Source organism: Lagenorhynchus albirostris, chromosome 7 (assembly GCF_949774975.1).
Source record: "Lagenorhynchus albirostris chromosome 7, mLagAlb1.1, whole genome shotgun sequence".
Taxonomy (NCBI): domain Eukaryota; kingdom Metazoa; phylum Chordata; class Mammalia; order Artiodactyla; family Delphinidae; genus Lagenorhynchus; species Lagenorhynchus albirostris.
Window position 1 is genome coordinate 42,885,966 of NC_083101.1, and position 19,974 is coordinate 42,905,939.

General features: G+C 36.4%; 1 protein-coding gene across 3 annotated transcripts in view; it reads right to left on the reverse strand.

Annotated features, from left to right (window-relative positions):
* Positions 1–19,974, reverse strand: part of VPS13A (vacuolar protein sorting 13 homolog A) — a 236,658-nt gene that overhangs the window by 96,577 nt on the left and 120,107 nt on the right. For all 3 annotated transcript variants that reach the window (XM_060154950.1, XM_060154951.1, XM_060154952.1), the window contains exons 34-35: positions 6,615–6,762; positions 3,321–3,471 (exon numbers count right to left, since the gene is read on the reverse strand). In XM_060154950.1, coding sequence (XP_060010933.1) covers positions 3,321–3,471; positions 6,615–6,762 — 299 coding nt within the window. The remainder of the gene's footprint in view (positions 1–3,320; positions 3,472–6,614; positions 6,763–19,974) is intronic.

The following is a 19,974-nucleotide window of genomic DNA, read 5'->3' on the forward strand; positions in this document are numbered from 1 at the left end:
CTGATATTGATAATTTGTTTTCTATCAGTCTTGCTAAGGATTTATCAATTTCATTAGTCTTTCCAATGAAAACAATTTTGGACTTTGGTAATTTTCTCTCCTGCTTATCTGTTTCTCTTTCACTGATTTCTACTGTTGTCTATATTACTCTCTTCCTTTTATTTATTTTGGGTTTGATCTGCTCTTCTAGTTTCTTGAGGTAGAAGATTTTATCTTTGATTTTTAACTCCAGTACACTCTTTTATAGCTACAAATTTTTCAGCACTGCTTTAGTTGCATCCCACAAATTTTGACATTTTATGTTCATTATTTTTCAGTTTAAATAATTTTGATCTCCCTTGTTTTTCTTTTTTAACCCATCAGTTATTCAGAAATTGTTTAATGTCCAAGTATTTCAAGCTTTTTTGACATCCAATTGCTATTGATTTCTAACTTAATTCCATGTGGTCAGAAAACTTTAGCTCCTCCCTCCCCACAATGGTCAATCTTTGTGAATATTCCAGGAGTCCTTTAAAAAAAGTATATTCTGCAATTGTTGAGTGAAGTATTATATTAATGTCAATTAGGTCAAGTTTTTTTTAACAGTATTCAAATATTCTATATTCTTTCTGATTTTTTAGTCTATATTCTATCAACTAAGAGTGGTGTGCTAACTATCCAACTATGATTTTGTATATGTGTATATCCTCCTTTAGTTCTGTCACTTTTTGCTGCATATATTTTGAAGCTCTTATTAGCACATACACATTTAGATTTCTTTGTGAATTGATCCCTTTAACTTCATTAAAAAAAACAAAAAAACAAAATTGTATGTGTCTTTTTGAATTATGGTTTTCTCTGGGTATATGCCCAGTAGTGGGATTGCTGGGTCATATGGTAATTCTATTTTTAGTTTTTTGAGGAACCTCCATACTGTTCTCCATAGTGGCTGTATCAATTTACATTCCCACCAACAGTGCAGGTGGGTTCCCTTTTCTCCACACCCTCTCCAGCATTTATTGTTTGTAGATTATTTTGATGATGCCCATTCTAACTGGTGTGAGGTAATACCTCACTGCAGTTTTGATTTGCATTTCTCTAATAATTAGTGAAGTTGAGCATCTCTTCATGTACATGCACCCCAAGGTTCACTGTAGCCCTACTTACAATAGCCAGGTCATGGAAGCAACCTAAATGTCCGTCAACAAATGAATGGATAAAGAAGATGTGGTACATATATACAATGGAATACTACTCAGCCATAAAAAGGAACGGAACTGGGTCATTTATAGAGACGTGGATGGACCTATAGACTGTCATACAGAGTGAAGTAAGTCAGAAAGAGGAAAACAAATATCGTATATTAACACATATATCTGGAAACTAGGAAAATGGTACAGATTACCCGGTTTGCAAGGCAGAAATAGAGACCCAGATGTAGAGAACAAACGTATGGACACCAAGGGGGGAAGGGGAGGGTGGGATGAATTGGGAGACTGGGATTGACATATATACACTAATATGTATAAAATAGATAACTAATGAGAACCTGATAGACCTTCTTGACTCAGAGTTGCTACACACTTTCAATTTGTAAAAAATACAGTATCTGAAAAGCACTATAAAAAATGAAGCACAATGAAACGAGGTATACCTGTAATTTCTTTAGGAATGGGTATAAAGAAACTAAACTTTGAGTCACTGGAAATCTGAAAATTATTGTTTTCACATTTAGATGATGGTTTGGCCATATATAGAATCCTAACTTCAAAATAACTTTCCTTAGAAATTTGGCTATATTACTCCATTGTCTTTCATCCTCCATCCATCCCATCCCATCCAGTTTCATTCATGATAAATCTGATTCCAGTCACTTTTTCCCCAAGCCCTAAAAGGCAGCCTGGTTTTTCTTCAACTAAAAATATTACTTTTGTTGTTCTGACATTTCATGAACATGTGTTTGCATGGGGAGTCTTCAATCAGCTTGAAACTTGGTAGATTCTTTACATCCAAGATTTTGTTCCAATATTTACTTAGTTCTGGAGAGTTTTCTTCTATTATTTCTTTGAAAGATTCTTCTCTTCCATTCCCTCAGTTCTTTCTCCTAAAATACTTATTATTCTGGAAATTGGACCTTTTGAACTAAAGCTCTACCACTCTTAAGTTCTATATCACTTTCCATCGCTGTGCTTATTTTTTCTCTGTGTCATAGGAGATTACATTAACCATACAGTCCAACTCAGTACTTACATGCTAACCCCATGCTTTGTGCATTTGTTTCAAAATTTTGGCAATCATATTTTTGGTTTCCAAGAACTCTTTCTTATCTTGGAAAGGCAGAAGGTAGTGAAGGTAGGATCCGGTTCTTATATTCTCAAAATCCTCTGATTATGAATTAGAGTTTGTTTTCTGTTTGTTCACGTTCTCTTTTGTTTCCTTAATTATTTCTGTTTCATTCAGGAAACACTATCTCTTTATCTTGGTTGCTTTCAGGCTTAGGTTCTTGTGATTTTCTTTATATCTGACCATTAATATTTAACAATAACGGACCAGGCTGGTTATTCTAGCTAGTAAGAATGAGGATTCCGGTAATGTTACAAATGTAGGTTGTTTCTTTGCTGGGATTCTCCCTGACTGGAAAAGCTGTGCAATGTATTAGTGCTTTGCAAGAGTGAGTCTTGTGAACTAGCAGATTTCACTTTGAGGTTGGCAGATTTGGGGTTCCTCAAAATGCCAGAATGAAGAGAACTTTATTCTAGTGAAGCAAAATCATCTCAGCAGTTCTAATTAACCCAATTCTCTATATGTGCTGGTGCTGAACTTAGCACCTAGTTAGGATTCTACATAATAAATTAAATCCAACATTGGATGCAGACTTCTTCTGAGTTACAATTTCCTCTGCTCTATTCCATCCACCTTCTAATTATTTGTTGAAATCCATCATTTACTAATGATCATCCTCTCTTGACATCTCTAATATTTTGATACTCCTAATATTAATATAAAATATTCCATCTGGAACATATGCTGCACTAGGAATAAGGGAGAAGGAGGGGATGAAGAGAAAAATTGAAAATAAGGACTTACAGGGAAGTTGGGATAACAAGAATAAATACATACTAAGGAATTTTGTCACCACAAGACTTGAAATTTTGATTCAAAGAAAAAAAATCAACAGAATGACTAATAACAGACAAATCAGAAATACCTGAATGAGATTAGCTAAAGAGAAAAGGTTTATAAATCTTATTTTACCCAAACCTAGAACTAGGAAGACTGAAAGGAAGGATAGAAGGAAAGAAGGAAAGAGGAGGGGGACTAATTTAAGGTTAAGCACATACCTCCTGAATGGTGTGAAGCATTAGTAGCACCACTAGTAACACTAGACTGATCTTTTATTACTCCACATGAGGCACTATCATTTTCTTCATACCATATGTTGCCGTATAATGTTTTAAAAATAGTTGTTATATCTTCTTGACTAAGAATGAACTGTTAAAAAATAAGATTTGCTTATTTTAACATTACTATTTCATGCAGTCAAAAATTTTCATACAAGAAAAACAATTTTCATTTCAATCCTCTAAAAAGCCAACTTTTAACATATTAGATAATTCTACTAACTGAATATTCCATTTTTGAAATGACCATGTGATCTTCAGTACCTTGTGAAATACAGAACTAAATTAAATGTCAGCATCAATGAAGCTATGAATGATGAACGTTTCTTGTTATGAATGTAGCAATTAACCTACTAATTTTAAACCGTTAAAATGAACTTTCATTTTCAAGTATTCATGTAGTGCCTTTGTTTTTTTTGGTTAGTAAGCATCTCAATTTACAAATATAGAATAATCAAAAATAATAAATTTATACAATTGAAAATATTTTACAATATATTTTACATGAATTATTTTAGTTGACCCTCACAAAAGTCGTAGGTTAAAGAGTATAATCCTGATTTTATATGAAGGTGAGGCTTGAATGATTAAGTATCATGCTTAAGTCCACTTGAAGAATGCAACACACTAACTCAAAACTCCATGTGTTACAAATTTAGCCTAAAACCACTAGCATAAGACCTGTCTTGAAAGCTGTGACTGTTAATTTTATGTCAACCTGACTAGGTCGTAGTATGTAGAGATTTAGTCTAGATGTTATTATTCTAGATGTTATGTGTATATATATATATATATATGTATATATTATATAATATATATATAAAGAAACACACACACACATATATATATATACACATATATGTATATATGTATATGTATATATATATATGGTCCTGCAGACCACCTACAAATGCCCAGCTGTCTTCTGGGGCAGATTCACTAGAATGAAATTGAGTCTTCCCCTATCAAGAGACACCCGAGGAGTTAGCAGCTGTTGCAGCCCACCTTAGGGGACCACATATTTGACTCCCCCTGGATCTCAACTTCAGAGTCAGGGAGAGGTTAAAACTGAGTCTTCAAGAAGTCAGTCTAACGCATCCAGACCAAGAGTATTCACACACACACACACACACACACACACACACACACACACACACACACACACACACACACACACACACACACACACACACACACACACACACACACACACACACACACACCACATATCCTATTGGTTCTATTTCTCTGAAGAACTCTAACACAACAGCAATTCAGTTAAAAAAAAAAAGACCTGTGAGTTTTAAATTGGTATGTCTAATAACCTCAAAGGGATAACTTTAATTCCACAAAATTTAACAGTTTCATTTGCATCGGGCTTCCTTTGACTACATTTCAAAAGTGATAAACTAATCTAGTGTTTTAAGATTAATTCCACGTGTACCTTATTCCTGCTACTTATGTTTTGTTTTTAAATTTTCATTTATTCATGACACTTATTTTGTGATTATTATGTAGCAGGTATTGCAAAAATAGTATATTCATATGAATTAATAAAATGAAATTAAATATTACAACTTCTAAACCATAGTCTTTCAATTAGTGCATGTTTACTGAATACCCCCCAAATAACTGATATTAATCATTACTCTCCACTCTTGCCAACAGCTCAGTACAGGAAGCTGGAAGAACTGTAAGGATTCAAGGAATACTGGTCTGTGGCCCCTGCATTTCAGGACTGGCTGTGTATGCTACCACCGAACATCTGACAAGTCAAAAATCACAAACTGCAGCACTTAGCCTGGATGCATTAGAGTAACCGAGTCCAGCCTCTTTGTGATGCAGAGGATGATGTCCAAGAGGGTTCCAGTGTGTGAACCTGGGGGTGAGCCACAACAGCTGCTAACTATTCAGACAGATCACTGCAGGGGAAGACCCAATTTGATCTGTCCTGGAAGGCAGCTGGGCATTTGCAGAAGGTCTGCAACATCATCTGAACACTCTGCATGGATTTTCTCTGGAGAAGAGTGAAGGAAAATGGTGTCCCAGCCGCCCCACACAAATCTGCCTAATGACTGGGCCCAGTGGGGAGAAGATTTGCCCAGTATGCTAGGTAGAACTTGCTACTTATGTTTTATAAGTTTCTAACTGTTGTCTTACCGATACAAAGAGACTTCAATTATTTATCTTAAGAAGATATGGCCCATTTATAATTTAAGGAGTCCATATGATCTTATACACAGAATTTAAAGATCTTGAGTTGAGATCATCATGTTTCATTTGTTTTACATCTTTATTGGAATATAATTGCTTTACAATGGTGTGTTAGAGATCATCATGTTTTAAGTTTTAAATACATTTTTAAGTTACAAATCTGAAATTTTTTAAATGATGATTTTCTCTTTTTGAATATAATTTTTATGGGGAGAAACAGAAAGGGAAACAGGGGGGTGAAGGGAGGGAATAGAATCTGTTAAGTAGGTTTCTTAAAGAAATCTTCCAGAAAGAGTGTGTGTTGCTGTCACTTTAGCAAAACATGTGATACAGTTTTGACTTCCATCCAGTCGAGAGGTAAAAATACGAACTTGTGGATAGTTACACTGGAGATCTGTGACACGATATCAACCAATAGGGAATTAAAGTTACGTCTAAATTACTAACCATTTGCCATTTTCATCTTCAACCACTCTATTCTTCTAGGACCTTTGCTACGTTACTTCATATATTCCCATAGCTTCAAATACCATCTATAATCTGATGATTTCCAAATCATTATTTCCAGCCTTAGACCTCTCCACTAACATCTTTATTAAAATATCTAACTGACTACTTACAGCACCATGTCTAATATTTGTTTCCTTCATGATATTTACCATAATTTAGAACTATTTTAATTGTGTGCCTGTGTACTTTTTTACGGTCTATCTCACCTCTGGACCACCACCACCACCAACCCCTGCGTTACACTGGTAAATTCCATGAAACCAGAGATAATGTCACAACTTCTTTGCCACAGGATCTCCAATATCTGGCACAGGGTCTAACACTCAGTAGGCACTCAAATATTTGTTGAATAAATGAATGACAAACATTCAATGCATTCTAGGTTGTATGCTATTATTTCATTTGTGACCAAGGTAATTAATATATAACTTATACACACAAAATGACTTATGTCCCCAAGCAATATTTTTTAACAAACAAAACAGGAATCAATAAGCATTCAAAAGTTACCTCCATGGGCTTTAGTTGAGCATTTACATTAAAACAAGGAACTTCCTGGTACCACTCCCAGGATAAATTTCGCTCAACAATCACCTCAAGATTTAGTGGCAATAGTAGATCCAGTACTTCCTGGTATGCATCATTAATAAATTGAGACCTATAAGTAAAAATAAAATTGTTTTGAATAGTTTCATACAAAATCAGATAGTTAAAAAATTAATCATTTTATATACAAATAATAGAAATCAATAATTTTGTGTGTGTGAAGAGAAAAATAAAATCGAACAGGCTTTCCATGTAAAATGAGAGATGAAAGTCACACACTTTCAAAGTCACCCACTAGAAACCTACAAGAAACCTGGGTGACTTTCTCTGAGGTGAAGTGTTCCATGTTGAAGAAAAATGGATTTTTTCAATAGGATTTTGCAATATGTTAAAAAGCGCCAAAAATATACAAGTTGAACCGGTTTGCAGTGCAGAAATTGAGACACAGAGGTAGAGAACAAACGTATGGACACCAAGGGGGGAAAGTGGCGGGGAGGGGTGGTGGGATGGTGTGATGAATTGGGAGACTGGGATTGACATATATACACTAATATGTATAAAATGGATAACTAATAAGAACCTGCTGTATAAAAAAATAAAATAAAATTCAAAAATAAAAAAAAATATACAAGTTGGACAATAAACTCTTAAAATGAGAATTATCTCTACATCATCTATAAACATACATTACACGAGACATTATGAAAACATTTAGGGGCTTCCCTGGTGGTGCAGTGGTTAAGAATCCGCCTGCCAATGCAGGAGACATGGGTTCGAGCCCTGATCCGGGAAGATCCCACATGCCACGGAGCAACTAAGCCTGTGCTCTATAACTACTGAGCCTGCACACTAGACCCTGCGAGCCACAACTACTGAGCCTGCGTGCCACAACTACTGAAGCCCATGTGCCTAGAGCCCATGCTCTGCAACAAGAGAAGCCACCGCAACGAGAAGCCCGCACACCACAACGAACAGCAGCCCCTGCAACTAAAGAAAAGCATGTGTACAGCAACGAAGACCCAATGCAGTCAAAACTATATAAATTAATTTAAAAAAAAATGAAAATATTTTAAATTCACTGATTTACACATGTTAGCCGATTACCACATATCCCCTTACTTCATAAGAAACCAGTTTGCACCATATGAAATTCCTATTTCTATGGATCAAACATACTTGAATATGGACAATTTCATATTAAGTTGAACCATATTGGCCTTTCCAAGTACTTATAAGGGTAGGACTGATGCTCAGGAATGATGAAAAGAGTAGTAGGTTACCAAACCCCTTTCAAGTGACATGTGACCAAAGAAGCCTCCCATTATACCTTCAAATGACAATCTCAAGGTGGTACTCCTCAATAATACATTTATATTTTAATTGGCAGCAAATCCCAAATTCTTCAACTAGGGAATGAAGCTATGACTGTAGAATTTACATATCACTTATTCAATTGGAGAGAAATATGGGAGTCACCAGGGATCTCCTAGAATTCCTAGCATCATATCATTGAATGTATTAACTATAGGGTAACATTATACTTAGCATGTATGCATCCTTGCAATCTCCCTTAATGGTACTAAGTTAAGGAATCTAAAAGCTCTAAGCGGATACTACATGTACAATTTTAACAAGTGAATATGAAAATATATAGCTATGCCATAAGTCATTAAGTCAACCTTATATTGTTAAAAAGTTATGCTGTTTCCAATTCATCACTGTAATAAATAATACTTGGTTCATTATCTTTGTACATGTCTTGGAGTAAATTTCTTCCTCTGGACTAATTTCAAGAAATATTAACTGCTGTGTCAAAAGATTACTTCCTCTGGAAAACCCTTTCCTTACCAGTACTAGTCTTCCAGGGAATTAAAATTTTTTCCATTAGGAGAATTTTGTAAAGACTGAAAGAAATGGAAATCCAAAGGTGCAATGTCTGGTGAATACGGCGGATGAATCAGAACTTCCCAGGCAAGCTGTTAACAGTTTTTGCCTGGTCATCAAAGACACATGCGGTCTTGTGTTATTCTGATGGAAGATTATGCATTTTCTGTTGACTAATTCTGGACGCTTTCCTTCGGGTGCTGCTTTCAGTTGGTCTAATTGGGAGCAGTGCTTGTTGGAATTAATTGCTTGGTTTTCGGGAAGGAGCTCATAATAGAGGACTCCCTTCCAATCCCACCATGTACACGACATCACCTTCTCTGGGTGAAGACGGGCCCTTTGGTGTGGTTGGTGGTGGTTCATTTCTCTTGCCCCATGATCTCTTCCGTTCCACACCGTTGTACAGTATCCACTTTTCATCGCCTGTCACAATTTGTTTTTAAAACAGAACGTTTTCATTACGTTTCAGTAGAGAATCACATGTGGAAATATGGTCAAGAAGGGTTTTTTTTGCTTAACTTATGTGGAACCCAAACATCAAAGTGATTCACATAACCAAGCTGGTGCAAATGATTTTCAACGCTTGATATGGATTTTTTGAGTATGCTGGCTGTCTCCTGCATGGTATAACGTTGACTGTTCTCAATTACTGTTTCCATTTGATCGCTATGAACTTCAGCTGGTCTACCCGACCATGGAGCATCCTCCAGTGAAAAATCTCCAGCACAAAACTTCACAAACCACTTTTGATCCGTTCGATCAGTCACAGCACCTTCTCCATACACTGCACAAATCTTCTTTTGTGTTTCAGCTGCATTTTTACCTTTCTTGAAATAATAAAGCATAATATGCCAAAAATGTTGCTTTCTTTCTTCCATCTTCAATATTAAAATGGCTACACAAAAATTCAACAACTTTTATAAGTCTTTTTTTAAATGCACACTGATATGAGACCTGTCACATATAATCTAACGAAACTGTTTCGAATGAAGTTAAAGACAACTAAGTGCTACTAGAGCCATCTTACGGAAAAAACTGGATGAACCTTTTGGCCCATCCAGTACATTTAATAGGTCATTGTCTTGTCTGTAGTTTCAATTAGAATGAAAGATTCATGAGGGTAAGGACTATATTTATGTTATTCTTTGATGTACTGCCAGTACTTGGCTCAGATGATTACAATATGACATGTACTCCTCAATTATTTGCCAAACTAAATACAAGATATTGGATCAATATATAAATAACAACATATGAGAGTATCCATCTCCCTGCACCCAGAGTGAGAATTACTGATTATTAAGATTTTCCAAATTTAATATGCAAACATTTCACTGTATTAATTTTCATTCCCTTGAATATTAATGAGGTTGAACATTTCTATTAGCTATACACCAGCTATCACCGTTCCTATAAAGAATCATCTAGTCATGTTCTTTACCAATTTTTCAAATTATCTTTTACTTACTGTCTTAAAATATTTAAGGATTTTTATCCTTTATTACAGATGTTGCTAATTACCCCATATGCTATGTTTCCCAGAATTTTGTTTTGGTAATTAATATTCAGAAACTTATACTTTTATACAGTCAAAGCCAATTGATATTTTTCCCTTATCACTTTTCTTCTTTCTTCAGTGCTTAAATTAGCAAGTTCTTCTCTACCATATGACTGGTACTTATGTGTTATTTGTCCATAGTTTTTTTTTTTTTTTTTTTTTTGCGGTACGCGGGCCTCTCACTGTTGCGGCCTCTCCCGTTGCGGAGCACAGGCTCCGGACGTGCAGGCTCAGCGGCCATGGCTCACGGGTCCAGCCGCTCCAAGGCACGTGGGATCCTCCCGGACCGGGGCACGAACCCGCGTCCCCTGCAGCGGCAGGTGGACTCTCAACCACTGCGCCACCAGGGAAGTCCCTGTCCATAGTTTTTTAAAGAGCATTACTGAGATAATTCATATAATATACAATTCACTCACCTTTAGTTTTTTTATGCTTATAAATGGCATTATGCTCTGGGGCCATTTTAAACAGCAAAATCACCAAGGTAAAGCCCCTAAATGCAAAAAACATGGCACACAAAAAGGACACTGTTTACAGCATGAGAGTTCAAATAAGAAGGCAGGGCGTCACCTTGTTTAACACCTCAGCTGGGAACAAAGGCCTTGGGAGACCCAAATTTCTTGCAGCTCTGTGCATGTCCACAAATGACTGTAAAAGTGCCATGAATATTGATTTTGTGGTTACAAGTAAGTTTTAGCAAGCAGAAATATTCACAAATATGGAATCCATGAATAACAGGGATTGACTGTAATATATATGAATAATGATGATGCACACACACATACACACAACAGTCAGCTGCTGAGTTTTCTACTGTTTCACTAACTTAATTATTTTAATTTTGTAATATATTTTAGTAGTATTTAATGTAATTTAATATATTTTAGTAGTACCTCTAATGTTATGATTCTCCCATGCCCAATCTCAATTAAAACAAAAAAATCTTTTCTACATCTTGCCCCCAATTTATATTTCCAGAAAAACTTTACAATAATTTTGAAAGGCTTCAAAAAGAACAGTTGTGATTTTTTTATTAACAGTGCATTAAATGTATAAATTAATTTATAAGAAACTGACACCTTTATAATATTAGATGTAGGAAAATATTCTCTGAAAAATTATTCAAGATTTCTTTCTGGCCCTTGGTTAAGTTTTACAACTTTCCTTATAGAAGTATTATAAACATCTTTTTAAAATTTTATATTGCAGTTAACATCTTCACGATAAAATTATTTCAGGGAAAATTGGTTTACTCTATAAATGAGTAATTATGTTTCTAGGAATTCATCTGAAGGAAATGAATTATCCTAAAGAAATGAGTAGAAAATCATATAAGTATTGAGAAACAAAGATATCAATCATCATTATACTGCTATTTAAAACAACAATAAAAAACTTAAATTTTTAACAGGCAGATGGATTTTTTTAAAAACTATGTATTAAAATATTTAGAAAAAATATGCACTCAAAATAATATGGAAAAATGTTTATAGCACATTTTTAAGAGAAAATTACAATCTGTAATATACAACAGAATTCTTATTTCACTTAAATATATGTGCAGATATAATAAAATAGAAAACAATTCCAAATTTTTAACAGTAGTTATCTTTGGGTAGTCATATCACCAGCAATCTTTTACATTCATCCCCAATACCATTTTATGTATTTCTTCAATAAAAAAATTCTTTTTTGGACAGAAAAGAATATATATTGTTATTTAATGCTCTAGAAACATTTAGAGAACACTTTTTAAAAACAATCTATTTGTAATACAGACTCACACCTAATTCATATCTATATCATTTTTTTGTTTTTTTATTTTTTTAAAATTGAAGTATAGTTGAATTACAATGTTCTGTTAATTACTGCTTTACAGCAAAGTGATTCAGTTATACATATGCATACATTCTTTTTTTATACATATTCTTTTACATTATGGCTTATCACAGGATATTGAATATAGTTTTCTCTGCATTACAGTAGGACCTTGTTTATCCATTCTACAGATACATATAAAAGCTTACACCTGGGGCTTCCCTGGTGGCACAGTGGTTGAGAGTCCGCCTGCCAATGCAGGGGACACGGGTTCGTGCCCCGGTCTGGGAGGATCCCACATGCCGCGGGGTGGGTGGGCCCGTGAGCCATGGCCGCTGAGCCTGCGCATCCGGAGCCTGTGCTCCGCAATGCGAGAGGCCGCGGCAGTGAGAGGCCCACGCACCGCAAAAAAAAAAAAAAAAGTATACATCTGCTAACCCCAACCTCCCACTCCATCCCTCCCCACTCCCCTTGGCAACCACAAGTCTGCTCTGTATGTCTGTGATTCTGTTTCTGTTTCATAGATAGGTTCACTTGTATCATATTTTAGATTCCAGATGTAAGTGACATCATTTGGTATTTGTCTTTCTCTTTCTGACTTACTTCACTTAGTATGATAATCTCGAGTTGCATCCATGTTGCTGCAAATGGCATTCTTTCATTCTTTTTTATGGCTGAGTAGTATTCCATTGTATATATGTACCATAGCTTCTTTACCCATTCATCTGTCAATGGACACTTAGGTTGTTTCCATGTCTTGGCTATTGTGAATAGTGCTGCTATGAACATAGGGATGTATGTACCTTTTTGAATTATAGTTTTGTCCAGATATGTGCCCAGGTGTGGGACTGCTGGATCATCTGGTAGTTCTGTTTTTCATTTTCTGAGGAACCTGCACACTGTTTTCCACAGTGGTTGCACCAACTTACATTCCCACTGACAGTGTAGGAGGGTTCCCTTTTCTCCACACTCTCTACAACATTTGTTATTTGTAGACTTTTTAATGATGGCCATTCTGATTGCTGTGAGGTGGTACCTCACTGTAGTTTTGATTTGCATTTCTCTAATAATTAGTGATGTTGGGGCTTCCCTGGTGGCGCAGCGGTTAAGAATCTGCCTGCCAATGCAGGGACACGGGTTCGAGCCCTGGTCCGGGAAGATCCCACATGCCGCGAAGCAACTAAGCCCGTGCACCACAACTACTAAGCCTGCACTCTAGAGCCCACGAGCCACAACTACCGAGCCCACGTGCCACAACTGCTGAAGCCCGCACACCTAGAGCCTGTGCTCCACAACAAGAGAAGCCACCGCAATGCAACGAAGCGTAGCCCCTTGCTCGCCACAACTAGAGAAAGCTCACATGCAGCAACAAAGACCCAACACAGCCAAAAGTAAATAAATAAAATAAATTTATTTTAAAAAAGAAGAAGAATTAGCGATGTTGAGCTGCTTTTCATGAGCCTGTTGGCCATCTGTATTTCTTCTTTGGAGAAATGTCTATTTAGGTCTTCTGCCCATTTTTGGATTGGGATTTTTTTTGTTGTTGAGTTGTATGAGCTATTTGTATATTTTGGAAAATAAGCCCTTGTCAGTCGCATCATTTGCAAATATCTTCTCCCATTCTGTAGGTTGTCTTTTCATTTTGATTATGGTTTCCTTTGCTGTGAAAAAGCTTGTAAGTTTGCTTAAGTTCCATTTGTTTTTGTTTTTATTTCTATTGCCTTGGCAGACGGACCTAAGAAAACATTGGTATGATTTATGTCAGAGGATGTTTTGCCTATGTTCTCTTCTAGGAGTTTCATGGTGTCATGTTTTATGCTTAAGTCTTTAAGCCATTTTGAGTTTATTTTTGTGTATGGTGAGGTGTGTTCTAACTTCACTGATTTACATGCAGCTGTCCAGCTTTCCCAGCACTACTTGCCAAAGAGACTGTCTTTTTCCCATTGTATATTCTTGCCTCCTTTGTCAAAGATTAATTGACTGTAGGTGTGTGGGTTTATTTCTGGGCTCTCTATTCTGTTCCATTGATCCATATGTCTGTTTTTGTGCCAGTACCATGCTGTTTTGATTACTGTAGCTTTGTAGTATTGTCTGAAGTCTGAGTGGGTTACGCCTCCTGTTGTGTTCTTTTTCTTCAGGAAGGCTTTGGCCATTCTGGGTCTTTTATGGTTCCATATGAATTTTAGAATTGTGTGTTCTAATTCTGTGAAAAATTTCATGGGCAATTTGATAAGGATCACATTAAATCTGTAGTTTCCTTTGGATAGTATGGTCATTTTAATAATCCAAGAGCATGGGGTATCTTTCCATTTCTTCAAATCATCTTCAATTACCTTTATTAATGTTTTATAGTTCTCAGCATATAAGTCTTTCATCTCCTTGGTCAGGTTTAGTCTTAAGTATTTATTTTTGGGGCTGCAATTGTAAAAGGGATTGTTTTTTTACATTCCCTTTCTGATATTTCATTGTTGTTGTAAAGAAATGCTACTGACTTCTATATGTTAATCTTGTAACCTGCTACCTTGCTGAATTCGTTTATCAGTTCTAGTAGTTTCTGTGTGGAAGCCTTTAGGTGTTTCTATATATAGTGTCATATCACCTGCATATAATAACAATTTTACCTCTTCCCTTCCAATTTGGATACCTTTTATTTCTTTTTCTTGTCTGATTGCTGTGGCTAGGACTTCCAATACTATGTTGAATAGAAGATGTGTCTAGATCATTTCTTGAAGTCAAACAAGACGTGATTAAATATAGATGCATAAATGTTCTGTTTTTAGTAAATTCAGACTTTTACACAGTTTAAACTCCAAGTTAATGAGCCTCCTAAAGGTTTAAATTATTACTGTATGTCTATAGCCTATTATTAAAATAGAAGTCTTTCATTTCAATATTTCCCTGTAATTTCTGAAATCCCTGGACTTGGCTAAACAAATCATTCTACATTTTCCTATGTCTTCACTAAATGTATCATTCATTTCTTATCTTAACTGAAACCCGGCTTTCCATGAAGCTCTATTAAAGTCTGATGTCTCTCCAACACTCTATCTACCTCAGAGTTGAGGGATACAAACCATTTTTCTTAATTTGGAACAATGCTCATCCACTCTCTCTTCTACTCCTTTAAGAGTAACACCATCCAGGTTAACCACCTTCTATTCTTGCTGCAATCTATCAGTAACTAGTCAGTGTTCACTTTTGAAGACTTTGAGACTACTGAATCTCCAGTTTATAAACCACTCTCTATATTCCATTAGTCTATCAGTATTTTCTTGTCTTCAATTTCTTCCCTCTCCATTATCTGTCAACATGACTTTCAATATTTAAAATCTTGTCTCACTATCTTCAGTCACATCTGCTTGTTAAAAACTGTCTTGCCTGAATCCAACAGACTGTTGGATTCCAAATACCAAATATCAAGTACTACATGAAAAAAATCATATACTGTTTATTCATGGTTATCAACAACATGATCCTCAACGCTACTTCAATACATTCTCCTGGTTCCCTTTCCATCGTTTTGCTTGCTCCATCTTAACCTCTTTTGAGGGATTTTCATCTGCCATTCCTTAAATATGGACATTCCTCAGCATTCTGCCCCACATGTCCCACTCTACAAATTCTCTGTGTGACCTTACTCACTTTGATGGCTTCTATAACTAGTTAAATATTATTAAACACTCCCAAATCTAGAAATCCAAACACTTTCCAATATCCAGACACTATATCTAGGTGCTTTCCAGATCTGGTTCTAGATATCTTCATATAAAAGTCATGTAACCATTTTCAAGTTACTTTGCCCATTAGAGAACTTGTTAACATCTCCACTCTACTTTTTTTTCTGCATTGCTCTGTCATATCTCGCTGAACTGCATTATTACCAAATGCTGAATTTTACAAACCTGCAAGCTGGAGTCTATTTTAACTACTCTCTTTTAACCCTGACACCCCTTTAATAATCAGTTACCTTTAATTCTACTTCTCAAATTTGTCACACCTGGTTAGTCCTCTACTACCTCACTTCCTTATCCTAGACTGAGTCACATCTAATTCTTATGTGAATTACTCCAGCGGTTAGCAAACCATTCTTTCAACTTCCACTTTTGTCTCCTTTTGACCTATTTTCTACAACCCTTCCAAAATCTAAATATGATCCTGTTTTTATGCATCAGCTCATAAAATTCATTAAATAGTACCTATCTCAACAATCTAATGAGGGAGGTACTATTTATTCATCCCTTGTAAAGACTGCTCACTACAATACTTCACGTTCCTAGCACAGTGCCTGGGATATATTACACGCTTAATAAATACTCAAATATTCAATTGATGGAAATTTCTCCTTCCATCTAAGATGAAATATCATGAACTAGATTTACTCTCCTGCCTGAAACAATTCCTCCCTCCCCCCACAAAGACACACATGCAAGATATATTAAAAAATGTTTTTCAAGATACAGGACATTAGGCAATGGACACTGATTACTGAGGCAAGAAAAAACAAGATGAGCCCTAATGCTCCAACTTCAATTGTTTTGAGATAATTTAAAGGTCATGGAAAAGCGGGCGGATGGATAAGCCAAGAAATAACCAGTAAAGTCCATGAGTTATGAAGACAGACCTGAGAGTCCAGGGAAACCAAGGCAGCTAGAGTTCATATGGTAAAATTCCAGAGAGGACAGAGCTACAGAGAAGAACTCCAAATTGTAGTACTAAATGTATATACTAGAAAAGAAATGTTCAAATCAATCATCTGAGCCACCACCTAAAGAAACTTAGAAAAAGAGCAAAATTAAACCCAAAGTAAGCAGAAGGAATAATGAATATCAAAGCAGATATCAATGAAAGAGAAAACAGAAAAAGAAGAGAAAAAACCAAAAGCTGGTGCTTTAAAAGCAATAAAACTGAACTGTCAAGAATGGATAACCAGGGAATGGCCAAGATAGAGGAATAGGAAGACTCTAAGATCACCTCCTCTCAGGAGCACACCAAAATTACAAATATTTACAGAGTAACTATTAATGAGGATGACCTAAGACCAGCAGAGAAGAAGCTATTTAAAAACTAAAGATATGAAGAAGGAACCACAACAACACAGGTAGGAGAAGTGTAGACACGGTATAGTAAAGAACCATACCCCCAGGCCACAGATGGGAGGATAATTATAATTGCAGAAGTTCTCCCCAAGGAACGAGGGGTACAACCCTCCTCATCAGGCTGCCCAGCCTAGAGTTCCCAGAATGACTGACTTTGAAGACCAGTGGGGCATACTTTTGAGAGAGTCAAAGGGCAGTAGGAAACAGACTCTACTCTTAGAGGGTGCACACAAAATCTCACATGTTCTGAGACCAAGGGAAGAAGCAGTAATTTAAAAGGAGCCTGGGTCAGACCCACTTGCTGATATTAGAGAGCCTCCCAGAAAAGCAGGAAGCTTCTGGTACTCACGCTGGGGACACAGACGCTGGCAGAAGCCACTTCTGGATGCTCATTCAACCACGAGGACAATGCTGCAGGCAAGCAACATTTTGGAATCCTCCCTCTAGCTCATTAACACTGGGACCCGTCCCAGCCCACCAGTCAATAGGCACCAGTCCTGGGACATCCCACACCAAGTAGCTAGCTGAGCATTGACACAGCTCCACCCACCAGCAGACCAACTCCCATAGGACCCCCTGAGCTCCTGGCCGCCCCAGGACCCAGCCCTGCCACCTGTAGGCTGACACCAGCTCTGGGACCACCAAGCTCTACAGCAAGAGACCACAGGACCCAGCTCTGACCATCAGCAGGCCGGCACGCTCCCCCTCTGAGGACATGACCTTACTCCCGCAGTGGGCAGACACCAGCCATGGGACCACTGGGCCCCAGCCCTGCCCACCAGTGGCCCAACACCAGCTCTGGGACACCTTGAGACTCTCAACCACCCCAATATCTGGCCCTGCCCACCTCAGGGATGACACTAACTCTGGGACACCCTGAATACCGCAGCCAGCTTTGTCAGGAACTGGCCCCGCCCAGGAATCCCATTCCTGAGTATTTATCCAAAGAAAATGAAAACACTAATTTGAAAAGATACACATACCCGTAAGTTCATTGCAGCATTATTTACAGTAGCCAAGATATGGAAACAATCTGAGTGTTCATCAGTGGCTGAATGGATAAATAAGATGTGGTGCGTGTGTATATGTATGTATGTGTGTGTATATACACACACACACACACTAAAATATTACTCAGCCACAAAAAAAGAATGAAATCCTGCCATTTGTGACAATATGGATGGGCCTAAAGGATATTATGTTAAGTGAAATAAATCAGACAGAAAGATAAATACTGTATGATTTCACTTATATATGGAATTTAAATAACAAAACAAATAAGAAACGTTGACAAAAGAGAAACCAGTCATAGATACAGAGAACAAACAGGTGCTTGCCATAGGGGAGAGGGGTGGGGGGAGGAGAGAAATAAGTGTGAGAGATTAAGAGGTACAAACTTTCAGTTACAAAATAAATGAGTCGTGGCTATGAAATGTACAGTGTGGAGAATACAGTCAGTAACTATGTAATATCTTTCTATGGTAGAGACTTACCATGGTGATCATTTTGAAATGTACAGAAATACTGAATCACTATGTTATGATACAGGAACTAACATAGTTCTGTAGGTCAATTATGCTTCAAAACAAACCAACTCATAGAAAAAGCAATAAGATGTGTGGTCACCAGAGGCAAGGGGTAGGAGGAGGGCGAACTGGATGAAGGTAGTCAAAAGGTATAAACTACCAGTTATAAGATACATAAGTACTAGGGATATAATGTGCAACATGATAAATATAATTAATACTCTTGTATGTTACATATGGAAATTGTTAACTGAGTAAATCCTGAGAGTTCTCCGCATAAAAAAAATTTTTTTTCTATTCTTTTAATTCTGTATCTATAGAAGATGATGGATGTTTACTAAACTTATGCGGTAATCATTTCATGATGTAGGTAAGTCAAATCATTATGTTTACAGCTTAAACTTATACAGTGCTGTATGTCAATTATATCTCAATAAAACTGGAAGGGAAAAAAATAATGGATACCCAGTTATCCCATAGGACAAAAAAAAGATCAATAAAACCGATTAACCTCTAGCCAGGCTGATTAAGGTATAAATTATAAATATCAAGAATGGGGGAGGTAACATCAATATAGATACTAATGAGTAAGAAGAGAGTATTTTGAACTTTATGTCATAAAACTCTACAATGTAGGTGAAATAGACACATTTCTTGAAAAAAATTAAAAATCACTCAAAAATAATTAATTTGAATAGTCCCAAGTTTACTAAAGAAATGGAAATTGTAGTTAAAAATCTCCCACAAGCAAATACCAGCCCCAGTGGCTTCACTGGTGAATTCTACAAAATATTTAAGGAAGAATTAACACAGTTGTACTCAAACTATCGTAAGTGTATACGTATCAAATTTATCAAACTGTATACTTTAAAAGTATGCAATTTATTATATGCTAATTATATCTCAATAAAGCTGTTTTAAAAATATTCAGTTGATGGAAAGAATGGCAGGAGGGAGACAGACCTGCCAGAAGCCAGAGAAGCAGCAAAAATAAAAAGGAAAAAAATAAATAGAATGAGATCAAAGAAAAAAATTACAGAAAGAAAGAAAAGAGCAAGTTTAAGTAGTGATGAATCCAAGTTGTAAGAGGAACAGGGCATTAAATCTAGAATAGATGATTAGAAACAGCACAGTAAAAGTTCTGGAAACTATCTGGATATTCACTTATTCTCCTAATTCCTAATCCTATGCAGAGTGAATATATAAGATTGTACTCTACTGTGTGTGTGTGTGTGTGTGTGTGTGTGTGTGTGTGTGTGTGTGTGTGTGTTGTGTGTGTCTTTAATTAGCGTATCAGATCCACAGCACAAAGCTGATAGAGTACTTCGGGTACTGCTGTACTTGCTGAGTGAATAAATATATTAGAAATTCTACCATTTCTTCCATAACCTTATAATTTATAAAGAACTGCAAGTAAGTACAAATATTCTTCCTCAGATAAC